Below are 24,788 nucleotides of genomic sequence, written 5' to 3' on the forward strand. Positions count from 1 at the left end.
AGAAATAGAATGTTTTCAAGAACATACAACAAAACCTCACTACAAAAAACCCTATTCTACTCTCATAACAAATCACTCAAACCCTAATCTAAAATGATAACCAAAAGACGAAAGAACAAGATTCAATTCATCTAAATACAAAGAATGATCAGGAAAATACAACAGATCAACTATAAGACCTTTTAGATCTATCTGAAAACCCTAATTGAAAGAGAGCTTATCACGAGAGAGAAATGAGAGAAAAAAAAATTGATTCTCCACCCAATACACTCTCTCTCTTCTCTTATACGTCCCAACCACAGAAATGGATCCAACCCGAATATCTTTTGACCCACTTCAGATCCGCGTGTATCAAACATGCACTCACTTATACCCATACAGATACATGCCTTGTACACACTTACCTTTATACAGAAATAAATAATAAATATGAGATTGTATTTATTCACAATATTTTCAACAAATAACTTAATTAAAAATGTTAATATTGTATATATTGTTTTTATTTAAAATATATATATATATATATATATATATATATATATTATTTTTTTACCAAAATACCCACCAAACCTCCCTAAGCCCCTTCCCCCTTTGGCTGTAACAAAAATAAAAACCAAAAATTATCCCGACATACATATATCGGCCAGTAGAACTTGTCCTAAGTATCGATGTGTAAAAGGGATTAAAAGTTTGTACATTTCAATCGCTGAAGGCAGATACGAATATACAACCATAGAAGAAATGTGAAATGAAGAGAAATTACGTTGATTGATAAAAGATGTCAAACTCAAACACGGAAGAAACGAGAAATTGGGGTTGAAAATTAAATCTCCAAATAAAACAACATATATATATATATATTCTAAAAACTAATGATGCATTTGAATGATTATATCTATATATTACAGATCAAGAATATATATATATATATATATATATATATATATATATATATATGTATATATATATATATATATATATATATATATATATATATATATATATGAGATTCACATGAGAGTCACAAGTACATAATTGGGCAATCAAATGAAGTGTGTGTTTGGAGAGCCACGTGAGGGGATTAAGACCATGTAACGAAGGTACAATAAACACCCTCAAACAATGCAAATGTGAATATCACCAGTGTAAACAACAAAAAATTAAAAGATGGAAGGGAAGGATGTGGATCAGTTTGACTTTGACCATTCACCATTATTTACATTCATTTTTTGAATGGCACATCTATATTAAAAATGAAAAGGATCAACTAAGGGCCAGACCAAAGTATAGATATAAAGAGGTTAAAACTACAAGAATTTATGACACCAAAATAACCTTATAAAAATGAAATTGGAAACATTGATTTAGAAGGAGCAAACCAACCTTGTCAAAGTACTTTTCAGACTAATCCATCAATAGCAATGCACTTTTCTGTACTACCCTGCTATAGCAATGTACTTTGAATTGCAGCCAACATTAGCATCAACAATTAGTAACTTCCATTATTTAAAGCAAACATAAACAAAACACCATAATACCAAAAAATGAAAATTGAAATGGGTTTTTTGGTTTAAGTGGGAAAATAAGAACAAAATAATACAAAATAACGATGAGTTATGGCCACCATGAAAACCTAAAAAATTCCATCAATACCCCAACTTGAAAAAACCTTCCGGATTGTATATATAAAAAGCCTCCAGTTTATATAAACATCATTAAGGCTTCCATTATTAATTATATATCTAAAATGAACATGTTGCTCTCAACAAAGGCTAAAATGGTCAAATCACTAAAAACCTCAACAAAAAACATAAGATGCCATATTAAAATATCTCAAAACAATAATGTCTTTGCTAATTGAGTTTGCATGTTAAAAAGAAGGTTCAAATTAAGAAAGCATTTACACAAGCAGATGGTGTGCAACATGGGCCCATCCATTTGAGCAATTGCTTTGTTGGGTTTAGCTTATACTTTGTAATCAAACCACAAAAACACACTCATATGAAAAATGCAATGAATATAAAAAGGAAACAAAATTGGAAATAGATAAACAATCTTCAAAAAATATCTTGGGCGGAGAGGGGAGAATACATACGAGGAACAAAGGATCCATACTCGGATCGTTTAGAGAGAGAAAAAAACTTACGATTGACAAAGCACACACATTTTTACCTTCAATCAAACATAAGACATATTTCCTGCAAGTTGCATTTGAAAAAATCAGAACCCACAAAATATATCAGGTTTTGATTGAAAAATCTAAGTATCTAATAAAAATGCAAAGTGATGTCTTTAAACGAATGTCTGATATAAATCAAGGAAAATGAAAATTTTAAAAATAAATAATAAGTGACTTATGGAAGGAAAGTTGATTAGAAATATAAGGAAGTCATATATAGCACTCATTTAGACCAAGAGAAATCATGCAAACAAAGATACGAACGACAACAAATCCATAAAATTATAAAAAGATGCTCTACAAATAGGCAATCATTGGTGTTGAGAGGTTGAAAAAGAAGAGGCGGGAAAACACCAATATAGGGGGGAGGAGAATTGGGATATTATCTTTATGAATTGAAGACGAAATAGTCTTATGACGGGATTGAAAAAACAGAAAACAAACATACCCAGAGGCTAAAAAAAGAATGCTCTTGAAAAGAGGGTGACCTAAATCGAGCATACCTCCCTCCTCATCTTGTCACATAGGCGCCCGCTGCTATTAGAATAGATTTTAGTAATCAGTTTCTTTTGATGTCCTAATGCCAAACAAAATTTCAGTAACCAATTTCTTCTATATCGGGGTTAGAGAAAATAGATGTCATTGAGGTTTATATGAATTCAACTCAAGCCGTACTATATCGTAACTAATTTTGGAAGATATTTAGTTGATGATCTATTGGGGTTTGGAAGGAAGTATGTAGTTGATTTTACGGGTTCAAGGGATTGACGAAATGTGTATATGGGCGGGAAAATTATGTGTTAATTGATTCACATAATGTCACTGGCAGATTGTTAGTCTAAAAGTTGGATAAGTGGATTTTAAGAGAGATTTTTTTATTAGGAGTAGAGATAAGTTAGGACATACTTTATTTTTTTTTTTGGCAAAAAGATATATACATAAAGGGATTTTCTAATATGTGCCCTAAGGGCACATATAAGAAGTATTAATTAATCACAATTATTACCATAAATAAATGTTGAATGCATTAATTATAAGAAATATTACCATAATTAAATATAAAATTCATTAATAATCTCCATAATTAATGTATTTCACATTTAATTATGGTAATAATTGTGATTAATTAATAATTCTTATATGTGCCCTTAAGGCACATATTAGAAAATCCCATACATAAAAAATAAGATTTTACAAGCTTATATTTTGAGTTAAATCTCAAATGCCTAATTTACTTAAAATACAATTAAATAAAAGATGGTTCGGTACAATTTAAAATTAAATATAGGAAAAAAGATAAAAAAAAAATTAAAAAGAAACACAACAAGTTGGTTCGTTCTTCCAGCTTCACGCATGTACACAGAGGGCAAAAACTGATGATCGATTGATCGTCGATCACTTGATGAAACTGTCGACCGCCAATAGTCATCGTTTAGGACAACTCTAGCCTTTGACAGAAGACGGTCCTTAAATATTGAACCACATGGTTTTGTGCTCTAAACTCGTCACTAGATACAATCAAGTACAAATAGGGATACTATATACTTAGACAAAGTATGAGGTTAAAGGATCACAAGAGCTCGGGTTATGAAGGATTGATAGGACACTTACGTACATGAGCATGGACTTTGCCATAACTAGCTTAAGTCCAAGATATCCCATGCAATCTGATATCCTCAAAGTGTTATATCCACATTAATAAGTTGGAGACAAATAAGGTCCTTCATAAACGGAAGTGCATTTGTGAAAATATTCTTCTATGATTGTCATTGACATCATTTTTTTTCAATATGATCATTCTTCTTCACAACGATCTACAAGAAATGAGTCTTAGACTTGAATGTGTTTAGTCAATAAATAAATGCCAAATTTATGGATAGATATATGAAACTTTGACTATCACAATAACCAACATGTGTTCTAACACAAATTCCAAATCAAACAAAATTTGATTAATGTACAAGGCTTCCTTAGCTGCTTTAATTGTCAAAGTCAATCCAGCCTCAGTTGTTAATAATATGAAAATTGTTTATAATATTGTTATCAAAACAATAGTGGTACCTCCACTTAAAACCCTAGCAATCGTTCGTTGGCGTGGGAAATTTTGATTTTGATAGTCGTTCAAAAATCTTGTCTTTCACTTTAACAAGTTTGGGTGACGGTTTGGCTTCATTCTATATTCAAATTATGTGATTAATGTTGGACACCGATGATGGACCTGTAATTATATTACTAAAGACATAATAAGTATGTCCACTTTTAAACCAAAAACCTCTCTTGCATATTGGACATGGATGTTTAATAAAACTAATACGAATTTGATTAAAAATAATTATATAATTAAATAAAGGAAGATTATGGTCTATGAAATGGATACAAACAACACGAGAATGTGATATTTATAAATACATTATAAGTAAATCAAGTTAGGAGTTGAATTTTAAAAACTTTATACGATTACATTGCATATATGATACAAAACGATATATTACGGTGTGTTTGGGCACCTAAGGTAATATATCTTCTACAGTATACCCTATATATATATATATATATATATATATATATATATATATATATATATATATAAACAGAAAAAGCGAGATAGAGAAAAAGAGTTTAGGTTCATGTGCAGATGAACATCTATTATGCGGATGTGTATGTACAATACTATTCTATGATAATTACCAATATAATAGGTGGTTTAATAATATGAATATGCTCAACCTCATATAACTATTATTATTATTATTATTACACATACTCACTATTTAAATCGTTTATAAAGGTATATAAGTATTATCATTATTACACACATGGTTGTAGAACTCGCTACTCAGTATCTATTCGGCTGACTACGAAGTAGCGAGTATCCGGGAGTACTCAGGAGAACTCGGATTCGGTAATTTATGTAAAAATATTTTTAGGGAAATTATATATGTCAAAATCATATATTAAAACCATAAGTTGATTGAAATACATAACAAAATAAGATACATGTGAATACACAAAAACTGAAAAACACACAATGGTCTCACTTCGTGAATAATTAGTGAATACTTAAAATATATATTTAGTAATAATCATATGTGTGTGTTAAATAATTAATCAATAAGTATATTATACATATTAATCACCGAGTTGGCCAAGTTTTACAACACTTCTCACTTCAATAAGGGACAGATCGGGGAGTACTCGGATTCTATAACTCGCCTCGGTAAGGGGCCGAGTAGGGAGTACTCGGACGACTAATTGGCCAACTAGGCAAGTTTCACAACACTGATCATACATACTCACTAATTAAATCATATATACCGTTAACATGTACTTTTTTTATGATTCTAATTCTATTAGAATGTCTTCTTGATGATCATATTTTTTAAGATTGAGAACGAGTGAATAACAATGCATGAGAACAAGCATAAATGAGAATTAATGAGAATGCATGATCATGATAGTAGTCACAGAATAGCATTGTCCACATATGTATGCACAACAGATGTTGTTGACACGAGAACATAAACCTTATATATATATATATATATATATATATATATATATATATATATATATATATATATATATATATATAAATAGTAAAAATCGGCCTTAGTGGTCGATTGATTGTTTGGTAGTCTACAAACCGATTAGAATTATGGTACTTAGCATAAATTAGTCAATATCGGTCAAACTCGGGATTGACGATCCTCGACGATCCTTGGCACTCTTAGGTGGGAAAATTTGTAAAAATTCAAATTTTCAAATATCCAAATATTATACCAAACATTTCAAATTTTAAAACTTTAAAATACTTATTTTCGTAGGACATATTAAGTGTTTATATATATATATATATATATATATATATATATATATATGTGTGTGTGTGTGTGTGTGTGTGTAGGGGGGGGGGGGTTACGTCTTGTTTGTTTCAGGTATACCTAAATTATTTTAAAAATTCCTTTTTTTTTTCGTAGAGCTTGTACTAGTTTTTATTACAACTAACAGACTCATTATGCTGACAAAACTTCAGAACATGACAAAACTTATTGCTATAATTATATTAAACATTTTAAACTTTTAAACTAAAATCTTTAAGTATTTGTGTTTTTAAAAGATTATTTGATATCTCAAGTATTATTGACTAAAAAATTTTAACGTTAAATGCTTAAATAACTTCGTTTATGTCTCGTTTGTTTATATAAACAAGACTAATATAACACGACATATTTATTTCATTAAATTTATTTTCATGCGCCATTCAAAAAAAATTATAGTCCACACAAAAAAAAAAACACACAGATTAAGAAAACATTAATTATCACTAAATTTATTAAATAAAATGACAATTTTACCCCTTCGTTGCATTTAATTCCATTGTAGTTGAATTTAATTCCATGGTAATTAAGTAATAAATTGAGGGATATTTTGGTAAAAGTAATATTTATTTTGAGAAGTAGATTATTATTTTGGGACAAACGAAAAAGAAAACATAGACTATAAATATGAGGCAGAAGGAGTATATATTTACCTGAATTACCCAAACCCGACCCATTACCTGAATATAATTTGGGTCGGGTAACATGTATTTTTTAACATGGATATTAGTATTGATAAAAAATAGTTTTTGTAATAACCCACTTCATTTTGTTTTGTTCTTTTTTTTTTGTATTGTTTTGTTGTATAAATAATTATATATATATATATATATATATATATATATATATATATATATACAATTTTTATATTCTTTAAATAGACTTTTATATTGATGTATAAAATATCATATTTTTTTTTTCGAAATTTTAGCTTAGATTCACAGTGTCAATAATTGTAAGTCAAATTCATATTGTGAATCCTGAAAACTTAATTATATATTGCTCAAATTTATTGTATTTATAAATCTAGTCGCGCATTTTTCAAAACTAATTTTCAAATAAATATTCATTTCGTTTTGATTAAATATTTATGTTTAGTTTTTATTTAAAAAATATAATAAATATATCAAAATTCATAATTTTTTGTACTCTTAACATAAACATTCATTTTAATGTATATTTTTTTTCAAAATTTAGCTCACATTGACATTATGAATACTGTAAACTGAATCAGTTCAGATTTACAGTGTGAATAATCATAAATTTGATAAAACTAAATTATATATAGTTTAGATTCACATTGTGTAAATTCACTTATAAATTTTATAAAATTAATTTATAAGTAATCAAAACGTAAAAATATAATAAAATTACAAGGAAAAATATTTCGATTCTCTCTCTCTCTCTCTCTCTCTCTGTATATATATATATATATATATATATATATATATATATATATATATATATATATATATATATGGTTTGATTTTTTTTATTGGTATTTTACTATTGTATCCTTAATGCTTGTTAAAAATGAGGTTATGCCATGTAGATAACAACAATTTTTTTTTTTTAATTTTTGTTTAGTTTACTTAGTTCATTTTAATTGCTTAAAGATTGCTTTAGTAATGTTGTATATACAAGGTTGAACTTTACCTATGTTATTCTTATATTTGTGTCTGGTTCTTTTTTTTAGCAATCTAAGGTCATCTCGGTTCGGTCTAATACTTTTCTTCCTTAAGGAAAATAAACGACTCTAGCATGGGAGATTTGTTTGATGCATTCTACGCATTTATTTTTTTTACCCATTTTTGGTATTTGCAATGCATTTTAGTTCAATTTACTAGAATTTTACTTGTTTTTGGAAAAACCTATGTCCATGGATGAAATGTTATGTATTTCAATGTTTTAATGATTTTTAGGATAACACGAAGATGGACCAACACATTCGTAATGGAGTAAAGGAAGTTACGAAATAGAAGAAATGAACATAGAGTTCAGACCATGTTTTCCCCCGAACAATAGTTATGGTTGTTTTTCATGTTAGTAAATTAGGGATATGGATTAATTTGAGGTGGCTAAGATTTCAGAGACAAGAAGGTGGTTTTAAAGGTTTTGAAGGATTATAAAACTTGAAAACATTTCGATTAATCATTTGTAAGTTCTTAAACACTTTGAATTTCATAGTTTTGTTTGAATTTCCTTTATCCATGGGTGTGTAAAACCCTAAATTTCAGTTCATGGTTCAAATTTGTCGTTTATTTATTTTAAGAATATGGATTGATGTTGGTTTGCATTGCTATTGTTGTTATCTTGTTTTCATTTAAACTTGAATTGGTGGATTTCATTTGTTTATTTTTAGCCACTTGAATTGATTAAGTTTATACACTTGTATTTAACTTATAAGACACCTAATCATTTTATATGGTTAATCCTAGTAAAAAAACAATAAATTTCCTTTATTTTAGAGCAATGATTACATGTTTTCATACTTCCGAGAGTATGAGAAGAAATAAACATTGTTAGGAAGCTTATATAAAACATGTTATGGAATGAACGAGAAAACAAGAGGAATAAAACATAAACATAAAAACACAATATTTAATGTAGTTCGATCAATGTGACATACATCCACACAACAATAAGCATTATTCTTATTTACTAAGCTTAAATAATGTAACACTACTATAGTGACAAATAATTAAGACCATAGAGACCTTGAATTCAAACCACACAAGAAACCACTTAAGGATCATCAGTAACTCCTAGCAAGCAATCCCTATTTATAGACCGAGGATCAAACATAAATTCTTAATGTGCCAGGCTCATTGATTCATAGGCCCAAATGAATGTTAACTAATCATATGATGCCATGAAGCTACTTCTAGAATCTTTAACCTTTCATCTAGGAGAGCACTTTTAAATCAAAATAATATTTGCACCAAACCAAAGAGAGAACCTATAAAACTACATAGAGCGTATTCTCCATGCATGTAGTGAATTTAATGTAGCCTAGAGTGCATTTTGAAAAGCCAAGCCATCATTGGGGTGTTAGCGTATTCTCCTATCCTAGAGCGTACCCTAGAAATCCCTGAGCACATTCAGAAGGTACCCACACATTCTTTATAATGTATTCTCTCATGAAAGTGCATTTTCCATGCTTGGAGTGCATTTATCTATGACTGGAGCACATTCTAATGCATATTTAGGAATAGGAAGCGTACACTGGAAAGCCCTGTGCACATCAAGAAGGTACCCACATATTCTCCATAATGTATTCTATCATGAAAGCGCATTCAGCAATGCATGGATTGCATTTAGCCATGCCTGGAGAACATTCTAATGTATCTAGTGCATTTGGCTTGGTCAAGTGCACATTGACGTGCTCTATATGATGGATCATATTTTGTAGAATGCTACAACCCTAAACCAAATGATCTAGTGTGTTTCTAGGATTACTCATAACAAGTTTTTCCAAGATTACTCATAACATGCTTACTACACCAACTACATGAGATAAGCTAGGTATGGTATAGACCATCATATATATGAGACGTCCAATATCACTCGACTATGGAACCTTTCTCTTAGAATTCTTTTACTTTTGAGTGGTTAGTATACTACTTCGATCAAGTTTAAAATGTGTTCCCCAAAGAGTTCCAACTGGTCTGGACTTATCAAAGTAGAATGACTATAAAACTTTCTTAATGTATTTTTGTTGAGAAATATATAACCACATTACTCTTCTATCCCTTCAAATCTACATCCTCAATATCTTCTTTGTAGTTATCCTACATCTCAAACTCATTCTTCACTGGCACCTTCAAATCGTTAACTCTAACCATTTCTTTGGCTACAATGAGAAAATCATCAACGTATAAGAACAAATGTATGTAGTAACCATGAGACAAATCCCTAGGTAAACTAATTATCAAAGTCTTCTCTAATCGTTAACTCTAACCATTTCTATTGGGATTTTTATTGCTCCTTTTCTATTTTCTTTTGACTATACTTCCTGTCTCATCTTCCTTCTCAGAATTCACATCACTAGACTCTTAATCTTGGGATTCTTTAGTTCTTGATTGATTTTCGCCAAGTTATTATTTATCATTTATCATTAAATTATTTGGGGTTTTACTTGCAAATTTCAACTTTTGGCTAGCACCGTGATCAAGTTTCCTTACAAGTCTTGTACTATATATTCTTTGGTTGCTCATAGTAGATTTATCAAAGGTCACACCGTTGCTAATAATAAACCATAACCGAACCATTACTTATCGGTTAGCAAAAAAACAAAATTGGACCATTGGTCTTAAAAGTGGTTTGGTTATTATGGTTCAGTTTTTTTGGTTATCATGCTCACCCCTAAACTTTACACCAAGAGTACTTTTGCGTTAATGCGAGCACCTTTGACCATGCATGAAGCACACTATACATGCATGTAATGTTTTTAACATAGACTATAGTGTATTCTGAAGAGCCAAGACATCCTTAAGGTGTTAGCGCGTCCAAGAGCACACTCTCCTCTCTTGGAGCATATTTAACAACTTGTATCGCATTTAGAATGTAGTAGTGTATTCTCAATAGCATATTCTCTCATGACAATGTGCATTCTCAAGAGCTAGAGTGTATTTGGCCATGCGTGGAGCACATTCTGATGCCTCCAGTGCATTTGTTGGCCATGAGTGTAACAACCTAAAATTTCTATCTTGTACACTTATTCAAATCAATCAAGTTCAGACTCGTTTTTGCTATCTTCTAGCACCGTTTAAAGTTAATTATAGTGTTCTAAGCCTTGTAGCTTCAATGTTAGGGTTTATAAAGGAGTCCCGGGTTTATAAAGGAGTCCCGCAAGCTCAACACTTCAAAAATCGGCCAAACACTCCAACTTAAGGAGTGTACGGCCGTACACCCCCTTCTAGCCATACACTCTCATGTATAAATGATAGTGTTAGCCTCCTTTCACCTATTTTCACACTCTTAAAGCCGAAAATCAACTTCTCTCTCAAGTATCATCCGATTTTGCTTCTAGATCTTCAAGTTGTAAGTGTTTTCTTCCTCTATTTGATGATTCATTACACTATCTAGTAAGAATCTATCATTTCTTCCATGAAATTACTCATTTTGTTTAGATCTTCAAGTGTTCTCCAAGAACACCAAGAATACTAAGCACACTTACTAAGTTTTTAGACCTCAAACACCCTAAAAGGCTTCCATATTGTAAGTACCACTCCTTGTGCTTGTTACTTACTGACTTTACTCCCTAGAAAACGTCCAAAATATGATCAATAAGGAGTATACGGTCGTACACACCCCATGTGGTCGTACACCCCTTCATTTGGTGCTTAATGGCCTTAAAACTCATGTTCTATGCTAGTACTTGATCAAGAACACTTAGTGGATGCAAGATAGAGACGTGGAATACACTTTTGACCATTTTTACATGATTATCAAGGGTGTACAGTCGTACACACCCTTTTTAGGGTCCAAAATGGCATTTAACTTTCAATAAGGTTAAGTATTAGTCAAGACACATCACCTAGATGCTTAAGAGGACTTTAAATCACTAAATGGCATGTTTCACTAGGGCCATACACTCACTGGGGCCGTACACTATGTCCGTACACACACATGAAACACAACTCTTTGGCCATAAACACTAATGTGTGGCCATACACCCCTTATATGCAACCTTTTATACTTTTAGCACTTGAATCTAAGTGTTTTCTATGTCCTAAGGTGTCGTTCCTTGCATAATTAGTTGTCTAAACACTAATTGTATACAAATATGTATAATTATATGATAAATAGGATCCGTGTGTGTGCTCAAGTCGACTTGGCACTTAGCATCATATACCACTCGTTCATCCAAACCACTCACTACAGGTGAGTTTATACCCCTTAATCTACCTTTTAAATGATTTTAAATGCTTTTATGGGGGGGGGGGGAATACAAGTTGAAACATTATAGCTATTATATCAATCACATGTGATTAATAACTATCAAACAAATGGATTTACTATACTTTTAACTGTTTTATCAAACAAACAACTTCAAAATGTTCATCAAACTCTTTTACATGCTAAAATCTTTATCAAACTTGTTCTTATATGCCAAACCTTTTATTTTAACTCCTTCAAACTTATATATTGTCAAAACCATGTCTAATGCATATATAGTTATATAAGTAAGGTTGGAAGGACTTAGGACTGATAACTCACTTTATTTCATGTTCCTTGTTTGGTTGTGGATTTAGAGTACTTTGTTCTTTGTCTGAGTGTCGTTTGATCCTTAGTATATATATATATATATATATATATATATATATATATATATATATATATATATATATATATATATATATATATATACATAAAATATTTTATCTCATCTCAACACACTCAGTCATACAAACAACTTTACTAGTAAACTATAATAGGTATAGTTTAGGAAGTCATTACTCACTATTTCCAGTACAATGAAACATACAAAAAGTCAGTTCATACATGAGTCAATACATACTATAACGAGAAACAATACTTACTATAAAGAGAAACAGATAGAGAATACTATAACGAGAATCAATACTCACTATAAAGAGAAACATATAGATAATACTATAACGATAATCAATACTCACTATAAAGAGAAACATATAGAGAATACTATAACGAGAAACAATACATATTATACACTATACAAGAGAACATACTATGATGAGAAACAAAAAGAACATACTACATACTAGACAGAGAGAACATACACTACACTAGTACATACAATACATATTCAATAATACTATAACATAAATGTGAGCCACTACTTCGGGGAATGGCATCACTGCTATGGCTCGTTTTGTAACTAGAGTCTCCTGGAGGGAGAGCGTGAATTTGTGTATAGATCTATACGAGACTGACCATCCTACACCTTGCTGCTAGCTACAGTGGGACCTGCAGGTGTACGAGTGACGAATGTAATACCATTTTGACGTCTTCGAGCGTTGTGTTTTACTAGTCGATCAAGTATGGTTACAATTATATCACATTATACCTTAATTAACAACCAGTTTAAGGTAGTTAGTACAACAGTAGTTACTATAATACAACACCATAGTACTTTATTATTTCCCATTGCATTCAAATTGTGATCTTCTCACATAAACGGTAATGTAAAAACTATATTTTATTAATAATAGTCACACTCGGAAAAAATGCACACTTTTACAAGAAACAAACATACGGAACATATGATGCCTTGGTAGAATGCTACTTTTAGTAGAAAATATAGGATTTTCTAGGAGATACAAACATTTACTACAAACTTATACTTCAAATACTTACAAACATTTTTCATACAAACAATGATACTAAAATACTTATGAACTCACCAGCTTTAAAGCTGATAAACTCTTTCAAAATAACTTGTATTCTCAAGTCATTAGTAGACAAGTACCGATGTCAGGTTTTTGAGAAGATGGAGCACGTTCAAGACTCATCCCTTATTTTGATTCATATTTTTGGTGTCTTATAACTATACATAATACAATTGTATTAAATTATATTATTAATGCAATGGATGATGTTGTTGCTTTTTTACAATTACGCTTTGTTGTGATACTGTACATGACGTCCTCCGCCCCAGAACGTTTCCGCCGTTCCAGTTTTGGGGTGTGACAATGAGAGCATTTAAGTTGCTCTATAAGGTAGAGCTCATTCTAGAGAATGCTCTAGCCCTAAATCAAAAGCTCCAGTGTTATTCTAACCTATGCTTTTAAAAACCAGACTAGAGAGACCGGTTTAACTAGGAACCGGTCCCGGATTTGGTAAAAACTGGTCCAATTGAACCAGTAAAACTGGTCAAAACCAAGAATTTTAATATATATATATATATATATATATATATATATATATATATATATATTTCATTTTTTTTATATAATTAAAATTAATAATATAATTATGATATCATCTGTTTTTATCGATTTTTGTGATATGTCCGACTGGTTGGACCGGTTGAACTATCGAACCAGTAAGACGGTCTCCATTTTAGTTTCAAAACCTTGATTCCACCTGTTCTATTGTCAAAATGCTCTACCTTGATTCAAAATGCTCAAGTCACATGTCACATTGAACAAACCTAACACAGTATTTCTCACAATCAAAAAGCATGTTTAGGTTGAATTAGTGAGATTAGGTTTAGTCAATGAGCATGTTTTGAGTAGATGATTTGACAAGTGAAGAGTATTATAACATGGTAACACTTTTCAATGCAAACTTAAGATAGAAATTGTTACATCAGTACATAACTAGTGTAATACCCGTCCGGTGGACGGATCGACCGATGTAAAAACAACCATTGTACACTTGTACTTTACGTTTTACTCATGATAGCAATGTAATTACATATCCTTAAGCAAAATAGCATTATAGTTGCATTTTTACCAATAAGAGATATATTTAAGTCATAGCAACTACATGCATACATTTTTTTTCACCTAATGGTTTTATGCTTACCATTTCTTACCAATAATTACATGCTACTTATATTTCTTTACTGATAAGATCAGTATGTAAAAAATATGGTACATTATGTAATAACTTAAGTAAATTTCTTTCATGGGTAGATATTATAAGTGTGATGTTATATTGGGTAAATAGCTATAATATGTTGCTATTATGATAATATATGTTTTCCAAACAAAATAAATAAATAAATAAAAAGATAACTTATATTTTCCAAACAAACGTCTCATCCTAATATGAACTTTGCCAATTTCGCTACTAACTCGTTACATACTTCAATTTCATCTACACTCTACCTATTTTCTTTAATTTCCTTTGCAGTAAACATATATCTCTATATTTGAAACACAAACCCAGAGATCTAACAAAAGTTCAAGAAACACAAGATTCAAAAAGTTGTTTTTTTTTTTACCACCTAGTTAACAAACTAAAGTCATCCCATAATAAATGATGATATTTTAATATTATTCAATTAAAAGAAAATTCCACTCAATATGTCAAGTTATTAATCTTAGTCCTATTTAGGACAGAACTTCTATCTTACCAAATCCAAGAGTTATGCATAAAATTACGGATCATAGAATTGTAGTCTCTTAAAAAAATCATTTACAACAAAATGTGTCCCAATCAAGACTTATTTAAAAGCTTATAAATTAGAGAGAGATGATCCGGAAAAAAATAAAAACAAAAATAAAAACAAAACAAAACATAAGTTCCTTCTCAATTATTTCTGAATCTACAAAACCTATTCTTCAAAAACCATGTCAGTGACATTCTCCTCGGTTGAAGTGGTATACACATGAGATTGAAATAGAGAACATAACCAATGGATGGATGGTGTTGAAACTTTTGAAATTTTTCTCAAAATCAGAAGATTATACCACTACAGATTTTATCCATTTAAAACATTCACCTAAAAATGATTCCATAATCGATATAAGAGGTGACATTGGCATGTAACAACATGATCAAGTTATACACCTTGTTATTTATTTTTATTTTTTTATCAAAATTGGTTGTTAGGTTGAATTAGTGAGAATAGATTTAGGCCCCGTTTGATATGCATCTTTCTAGGTCCAAACAGATCTTTCTGGCTGAATGGACCGGAAAGACTGTTTGCTTTGCACAAAAGAATGGGTCTTTCCCGGTAAGATATGTCTTTCCCAGAAAGCCCCAAAATCATATCTTTCTGGCTGAATTGGCTGGAAAGACAATTATACACCAAACCCTACTTCTTTCTTTCTTTATTGGATTATTAATTTTTTAATTTTTTTTTATTGAATTATTATTATTTTCATCATTCAGCACAGTAAATCAGATGTACAATCAAACAGCATGGTTTCTTTTTCAGTCAAAAAACTTTCTCAAACAGCACTTTACCAGATAGAAACTATCAAACAGGACCTTAATCAATGAACATGTTTTGAGTAGATGATTTGACAAGTGAAGAGTATTATAACATGTTAACACTTTTCAATGCCAACTTTAAGATAGCAATTGTTACATCATTAACTATTATTTACATTTTTATTTAAATTGCATGTTTCTATCTATTAGTAGTTAATTACAACAAAGAAACCCCATTCTCTTACAAACGTAACATTGTTCAAAAAAGGGTATAGGCATTTAATGAATGTGGTTCTACCCTTCTTACCTAATAGACTAATAGTTCATCCTAATAGTTCATATTCTTGATGCTTTATATCAATGAATTATGAGATATTTTGTACCATTTTATTTGTGAGGTTTGACTCCTTGAGTGTTTTTTCATGTGATCCATAGTTAATTTGTCAACTTCAAAAGGATGATCACAAAATCATTTGAGAATTAATCACTCCAAATAAAATGCTCATGGAATCTCACCAGGGTTTCGAAGGCCCATGAATTGGGCCCAAATCATTTATGTCTTAAAATTATATATTATTTATTAATAATTAAACAACCATACTTTAAAAATACGTGGCAGAATCATATCGATTGTGACATTTGGGTTTGCGGATCAAACTTGTAAAATATTTAAAACTTTATCTGAATCATATGTTTAAAACGTTCCAAAAACAATAAAAAAAAATATCATTGTACACAATTCGGGAAAAAAACAACAATTTAACATATTCTCGATTATTTATTATTTATATCAGTGAAGTCCACATGGCAAAATTAGCTGTTATGTGGGTCCCAAGGTTTACACTGAATTGGTCTTAATGAAATAAGTCAATAACGACTTCCCTCGATTTTCTCACAAATCTGATTTTGCCTTCTAAATACAACCGAAACCCACGTAGATGACCGTTTTAAGCTTCCACAAAACAAATCAAAATCTCCACTTACATATGCAAAAAAGTTCAAGTCTTTATCACTTTAAATTTCGAATTCAGAAGACAACGTTCCTTAATCCCATCATCATTATCACAGAGAGTTGCTATTTACACTTCAATCGAATCAGTAATTTCGTCTTTCCTTTTACATTGTTCCTTCGATTTTGTATTGGGGTTTCTTGATGTTCAAAACCCAAAAATTTTGGTTTTTGGAAGTGATTCGAATGTGGGATTTTTTTCGGTTTTGATGTTAATTGATAGGAGTTTAGTAGTAATCTTGATTTTAGTAAAAGTTTAGGTTAAATAAATGTTAATTGAAGTCGTGTTCTTCATTTCTTATTGCACTAGATGCACTTGACTTTCTAATTTTGACTATTGTTGGTCAACTTAGCTCCAGAAGCAAGAAATTCAGCCTTTTTTGTAACAAATACATGAAAGGGTGTCTTTCTTTTACACAAAATCCATAAATTTTCATCAATTTATTTTATTCTTTTGAGTTTTTTAACACTTGTTATATGAATTTCAGAGGATGTCGAGATATTCGTTTTCCAAAGATGTTCGGGTCCCCATATCCGGAATTCCATATAACTTGAACAGGGTAAGAAATTCCATTTTAGCACCTCGTTTTTATGTCTTTCTTCTATACAATTTACTTTGAAGTTTAATCTAATTATAGCACTTTTTTAATTTCAAGATCCTTTTATTACTTTATTTTATCATGAAAAATCCAATCACTTATTTCAATGTGTAATGCTATAATAGGAATAGATGTTATGAAGTTTACCGAATTCACTTTTTCCTGAAAAATTACGGGTGAATTGACAAAAATTTCAAAGTTTTAAATAGAGTAAATTCTTATGGTTTGAAGAAATTTACATGTTTGGTTCCTAACTTATTTTTTAACTCGGAATGACCCTATTATTTGTTTTTATTGCGTGTTTGATCCGTCTTACTTAAAAAGACTATTTTGCTCTTGGTTGTTTAATTTATTTAAATAAAATGAGGTATGTTAGGTAAGGTAAGGTGAGATGGAAATATGATTGAGATGTGTTTATTTAAATAAATTAAAAAATTAAGGACAAAATAGTTTTTTTAAATAAGACAGTGACAAAGTGAGTAACAAAAACAAACAGTAACAAACAGTAAGAACATTCCAAATTAAAAAGTTAAGTTAAACATCAAACGTATAAATTTCTGGAAACCATAGGGACCATTCGTGTAATTTACTTTTTTAAATAATTTTTATTTTGACAATAGTAAGGTCAAACTTTACATCTCTTCATGCAAATTGCAGGATCTTCTTGCTGCAAGATCATCAAGACTCTGTAAGCTTTTCAAAGAAAACCCAGATGAAGATCTTTCTCATCATGTTTGTGATATCCCAACAACTCCTGAAATTTTCGAGCTCATTGCAAGATTCTGCTATGGTTTTGAAGTCAATTTTACACCAGAAAACGTAATTCCGATTTCTTGTTTAGCTTGCTATTTGGGTATGACTGATAACCACAGCCCCAACAATCTTTTGAATCGAGCTCTATCATTCTTCGAACACCAAATCATAACAGGCTGGAATGAATCGATCAGATCCTTGAAAGCCACAGAAAATCAAATCGTTCTTCAACAAGCGACAAAACTAGGGTTAATCGATGCTTGCGTTGATTCAATCATCTCGAAAGCGTTAAACAAACCGATTTATCTTGGAGAACCGATCGAACCAATTAAGAATCCGATTCTTTCTGATGAAGATGAAGATGGGTTTAATGGCCATGTGTACAAACCAAATGCAAGGAGACAACTTTTTGTTCTTGATAGCAAACAAGATTTATGTTTGACCACACTTCGTCTTCAATTCTACGAGCCAATAATCCGTGGAATGATTCAATGCAAAATGGGTTCAAATTACATCGCATCAAATCTCTACCAATACGCGAAAAGATGGGTGTTTTTTGACCCGAAAGAATCCGATCAATCGTCATCTTCTTCAGAAGGTGTTTCTTCAAATTCAAGACGAGACACAATCGAAACAATCGAAAAACTTTTCCCTCATGGTCGCGGGGTTGTCCCATGTGAATTACTATCCGAATTGCTTCAATACGCGATCATTTTAGAAGCTAATATCGATTGTCGAGATGGGTTTGAGTTACGAATTGGGAAACAATTAGATTTAGCAACAGTTCATGATCTGCTAATCCCATCTCAAGGGTATTCGAAAGAAGAGAAATACGACACCGAATGCGTTCGAAGAATCATGAAACATTTTTATAATAACTTCACCGGGGAAGATAATCGTGCCGGGCTTGAAATTGTGGCGGATCTTGTTGAGGATTTTCTCGGGGAGGTGGCGAATGATGTTGATTTGAAAAAGGATTCGTTTATTTCACTAGCGGAATTGTCGATTGCTGCATCTGAAGGAACACAAAGAAATTCAGATGGGATTTATCGTGCGATTGATATTTACTTAAATCAACATCGGTATTTGATAGAATCGGAAAGAGAAGAGATTTGTTCGATTTTGGATTGTAATAAGATGTCGCCGGAGGCGTGTGAGCATGCCGCCCAGAACGAGCGGCTTCCGGTGAGGGTGGCGGTGCAGGTTTTGTTTGTTGGGCAGTTGCAGCTGCGGGAGACGATAACAAAGGAGGTGACCGTGGCCGAGGAAGGTGGTAAGGGGAAAAATTCGCCGGAGAATGGGGCGGCGGTGGTGGAATTGGAGAAGATGGGTTTTAAGGTGATGGAGTTGGAGAAGGAATGTGGGGCAATGAGGAAGGAGATTGAGAAAGGGTATTTTGGGAAGAGGAAAATGAAAAAAGGAAAGGTGAATGTGTGGAGGGTGATGAAGAGGAAGCTTGGGTGTATATCGAGTTTGAATAATTGTAATTGTCATGTGAAGAAGAAGATTCATCCAAGGTAGAAGAAGAAGATCTTGAGTTCGTTTTTATTAGTTTGGTAGTTGGTAGTTTACATCAATCTTTGATGTTTGAGCAATAAGTGTTTTTGACATTTTATGTTTTTGACATTCTTTGTTTTATACAAGGAATCAACTTCTTTGTGGTGAAAGTTACATTTTCACCCTTCCGTTTAAAGAAATTTTAAATGTAGGGCAAATTTCATAAAAACTCATGTAGTTGGTCACTTTTTTGGTTTAGTCACCTAAATTTCCTTGAGAATTGTTCTAGTATTGAACCACAAAAAAAAACTTTGCAAAAATTTGTGAAAAAAAAATGCACCATGACATGGTATTGTTGCTATTTTTTTGTATTGTTGATGTATATTAAAAGGAAATTTTTATAAAACCATTGTAGTTTATTGTTTCTTTTCGATTTAACCATTCAAAAAGAAGTAAATTTCAATTTTATTTGCAAGTAAAATGTTGATGTTTGTGGAGAATTCGGAACCAATGAACACGTTTTTAGGTTTCTGTAACTATAAGATAAGCTATTGCATACTATACAGATTATTGTTTGTTCCTTGATTATAGGTAATATACTTTTCTTTATGAGAATGCAACCGAAGCTTGCAATTAGCTTCAAATTTATTGATCCTCAACTACCCGATTATTGGTAACATAATGATTAGTATTCGACGTTGGTTTAAGAACAACATTTGAAGTTGATGAGCAATATCCCTATTGCGGAACATGGAGAATGTGTTTGATGCAAATAAGGTAAGGGTGTTGAGGCTAGTTGTTTTAATTTTGGTTATTGTTGAGTTTGTGATGGTTTAGGATAAAATGGAGGGATGTAATTGTCATATTATGGTTGAGCAGCAAAAGTGGGTACCCGTCTTCATATATGTAACCGTCTTGGAACTTGCCAATCATAGAACCAGAACTATTGTGAGCAGTTTCAGTTCTGACTCCTAAATATTGGAACCAATAGAAAGCGATTTCAATTCTTAATTTTTGAAACTGCCACCCGTTGGGAACATTTTGGAACATGGTCTAACCAACTAATCTAAGATGGAATGTTAAAATAAACATTATGGACAATGTTGTTAATAAATATAACCAAGTTTATTGTGTTTTTGAAAATGATCATTTTATCCGGAATGAATCATTCTAGACCAATAAAAAAGTACACTCCGAACAATTAATATCAAGCAAAACTATAAAATCCAATAAAGAATTTGAAAATTTCAAGAAAATGCTTCGTTTTTTACTCAAATATGTCAAAATTTTAAAGAAACGTTGCTAATAAAAGTCAGATATGATAAAAAGATTTAAAATTTGACATTCAAATGAAAAATAATAATACTAAATCATTCGAAAATAATCATTTCAGACATTAAAAAAAATAATCTTTTGAAGAAGTTTTAGTGAAAATGAAAAAAATAAACATTAGATATTTTTTTTATTGGTCCAAAATGACATCGAGTTTGGAATAACTCATTTAGGACAAATTAGTAATTTCTCAATACACAAAAATTTGGTTGGTTGGTTTAGTTAATATCTTTCGAGTGTTTGTATCAAAGCATGTTATTTGTAAAACTAACTTGCTAGTAAATATCCTTAATCTTTTTATTGTAAATATACAAGGCAGTGTTATTAAGGGACGCGTTCAAATAAAAAGGTTAGGAACCCTTAAGTTGAAAAAATTCTAGTTATATTAAATCAAAAAAATGACAATCTATAATCAAAATTCATTATACTCGGTTGCAATGCAATTTGAAAAAATAGAAAGTTTTTGTGGTTAAATGAAAAAAAAAAATTCTAGGTTATTAAATTGTAAAAATGACTTGTTAAATGAGTTTTAGACGTAATTTCATTTTTTTATATAGCTTGAAAGTAAAGAAATGAAATCGCCTTACATAGTTTGGAGTGATTGTAATTGTAGCATTGTTTACTAGGTTAACAGTAAAATTCTGGTTAAATTAAATCCAAAAAATGACAATCTATAATCAAAACTAACTATACTCGGTTGCAATGCATTTTAAAAAAATGGAAAGTTTGTGGATAAATCAAAACAAAAAAAAAATACATAAAAAAAAAATCTCTAGGTGGTTAAACTGCAAAGATGACAAATTCCGGTGGCTTTTAGTTGTTAAATGAGTTTTACACGTAATTCCATTTTTAAGACATACGCATCAAGTCTGAACAAAGGCCACGATACATAAAACAAGATGACAACTAACATTTTCATCTACAAGAACAAGCCAACAATTGACATTTACTCCTTGAGCAAAAGAAGAAACAGCCTTTGATCCACCTTAAATTTACCCATCTTCACAGGAGCCCCCTTCATCATCAGTTGAAGCCCTCCAAATGATATGTACACAGCCCTGTATCCGTATACACATCCCCAAGATGATCAGACATAAAACTTTAAAAATAGAACATAAGTTGTATTGTGTTTGACGACATGCATTGGACTGGACTGGACCAGACCGGAACTGAAGTCAACGGGACAAAAATTGCCTTTTTTTTGTCCCACCTGAAAAGGTCAAACAAGGTGGGACAGGGACTCGCTCTCGATCTCATGTATGTGAAAAAGACGTAAATGCCCTTCTCATCCTCACCATCAGAGATACCCCTAGAAAGTTTGTCTAATCCAGTCCCATCCAATGTAACAGATGTAGCCTAAGGCTACGTTTCTCACACTGACATGACTAGACAAGCTTTCTAGGGTTATCTTCGATGCTGAGTATGAGAAGGGTATTTACGTCTTTTTTCACATACATGAGATCGAGAACGAGTCCCTGTCCCACCTTGTTCGACCTTTTCAAGTGGGACAAAAAAAGGCAATTTTTGTCCGGTTGACTTTAGTTCCGATCCGGTCCAGTTCAATGCATGTCAAACACAGTACAACTTGTTCTGATCCATCATATCAAAGAAACATAGGTAATGAGATACGTACACTTCAGCATCACCATTTTGGTTCTTATCATCTGAGATCTTGTATAACAACCCATGCATCACATACTCAAATCTGTCAGCAAGTGATTTCTTGCTTCCCTGTCATTAAATTATAATAGATCGTCTTCGTTATTAAGATTGCATTTGTTACACTAAACAGGACTCAAAACACTTAGTAGGTTATTTTTAGCAACGATGATGAGAAAGGCATTTATGTCTTTTTCAAACAATATATCACAAGCAAGTCTTGTTCCACCTTTTTTGGTGGAACACAAATTGCAATTTTCATCCCATTGACATCAGTCTCATTCCCTGTCCCAAGTGTTCGCCATTGGGTGAGGTAAAAAGCTGCAAATTTTGTCCCATTGACATCAGTCCCAATCTCAATCCTTGGTCCGAGTCAATCTCAAACATTGACTCAGATCGACTGATGTCAATACCAAAAAGGTGGGGCAGGGATTGGGACTGATGTCAATTGAATCTGCCCCATCTTTTTGGTATTGACATCAGTTTGAGTCCCAATTTCCAATGAAGGACGATACAAATAGCATTATATAATAGCTTACTTGAGTATGAGTGGTAACAGCTGAGCCATCTTCATTTAAAGTTTGTGACAAAACCATCCGATATTTCTCTCCGGCATGCATAGGGTACAATTGCGAATTCACATCCAACACAATGTGTATGTCAGTTTCCTCCCCTCGTGCTTCAATACGTGAAACTGAAGGTAAAAGTTTTAATTATTAAATAAGTATTACTACATGAAATAGCAACGTACTTTCATTTATTTATGTATTATAGAACTCAACTTCTTTGAAATGCTACCACGATTACAACATTATATTTTCAATGTTTAAAAAATTCTACTTGCTTTGTATTTGGATTACATTGCTTATATTGGTAGAATTCTCAAAGTACAATGTTATAATAGAAAGAAATGAAAATAGAATCATATGATAAACAAATCAATAAAAGGAAATTGCTAATTCTTGCATTTAACTCTAAAAACAAAATGTTTCTTTGAAATATAAATAGAAAATCTTGTAATGATTTTGGAATATTGGTTTATGGACTAGTTTCATTGGCTGGATAGATACCTTTGTCATATTTTTTACCATCTGCATCCACTCCAATCACCTTAATTGTATCATCAAAGTGAGGGTTAACCATCTTTGTTGCACTTTGCCTTAAATATGAAATACAAATAACATAGAAACTCAATTATATATATACTTATCAAGAACAATAATGTTAAAACAGATAAAAACTTTTAAAAACATGCTAATACAAATAAGATTTTAAAAAACAATTTAACTTTTATATGGTAGCTTTCTTAGTCCAGTTCATCCTATAAATTCCTCTATAACATTGACCAATTTAACTGGAAATTTACCCCCAAGATGTTCATATGTATGATATATATATACAAGATGTTCATATGTTGTGTTATTCCGATCGTTTACATCGAAGAACTCGATCAAATATGTGAGACAGCTGATTGGCGATTATTTGGATGAATTGCTTGATTTCAGTTCAATTAATATCATTGAAAGCTAAAATAGCTAAGGAATACGACTAAAACCCTAAATCATTGAATGAGAATAAACCAAGTTTTTATCGAATATTGGGGTTGTTAAGAAAAGCACGAACGAAGAGAATTTACATATGGAGAATGATAATGAAGTAATAGAAATGGAGAATTTTTGAGGAAAATTGAAGACACGTACCTGATGATGTCTCGTATTTGGTTGTCCCTGCCAAAAACCCTAGACGAGGGTTTTGTTTAGAAGAGTATATAAAGCAGTAGTGTCGTAGCGTCGTTAACGAATATTATTATTATTATTATTATTATTATGATTATTATTTTATGAGAAATCAATAATCTCTTTTTTTTTTTTTTTTTTTTGGAAAATGAACTTCCCTAACCAGGGTTTCCGGGTCAGTTTTCGCGCAGCGACTAATCACCGCTGCAAACATGAAGCTTTGTCTCATGCTCTGGAGTCACTGCATGAAGCTGCAAACATGATCACAAGGGT

At 31.3% G+C, this 24,788-nt stretch overlaps 2 protein-coding genes across 2 annotated transcripts; one reads left to right on the forward strand and one right to left on the reverse strand.

Moving 5' to 3' along the window:
* The first annotated feature begins 16,897 nt into the window (after positions 1 to 16,897).
* On the forward strand, positions 16,898 to 19,997 carry LOC145040707 (Phototropic-responsive NPH3 family protein). The gene is made up of 3 exons (XM_078988616.1): positions 16,898 to 17,028; positions 17,428 to 17,499; positions 18,196 to 19,997. Exons 2-3 carry the CDS (start codon positions 17,431 to 17,433, stop codon positions 19,810 to 19,812), a joined length of 1,686 nt encoding a protein of 561 aa, XP_078844742.1. The 5' UTR covers positions 16,898 to 17,028; positions 17,428 to 17,430; the 3' UTR covers positions 19,813 to 19,997.
* A 1,917-nt stretch (positions 19,998 to 21,914) lies between these two features.
* LOC145040712 (DNA-directed RNA polymerases II, IV and V subunit 8B-like) lies at positions 21,915 to 24,578 on the reverse strand. The gene is made up of 5 exons (XM_078988621.1): positions 24,480 to 24,578; positions 23,850 to 23,938; positions 23,319 to 23,473; positions 22,754 to 22,851; positions 21,915 to 22,178 (listed from the first exon to the last, which is right to left on the reverse strand). Exons 2-5 carry the CDS (start codon positions 23,920 to 23,922, stop codon positions 22,067 to 22,069), a joined length of 438 nt encoding a protein of 145 aa, XP_078844747.1. The 5' UTR covers positions 23,923 to 23,938; positions 24,480 to 24,578; the 3' UTR covers positions 21,915 to 22,066.
* Between the last annotated feature and the right edge of the window lie 210 nt (positions 24,579 to 24,788).

Source organism: Lactuca saligna, chromosome 1, assembly GCF_052625555.1.
Source record: "Lactuca saligna cultivar CGN05327 chromosome 1, ASM5262555v1, whole genome shotgun sequence".
NCBI classification, from domain to species: Eukaryota; Viridiplantae; Streptophyta; class Magnoliopsida; order Asterales; family Asteraceae; genus Lactuca; species Lactuca saligna.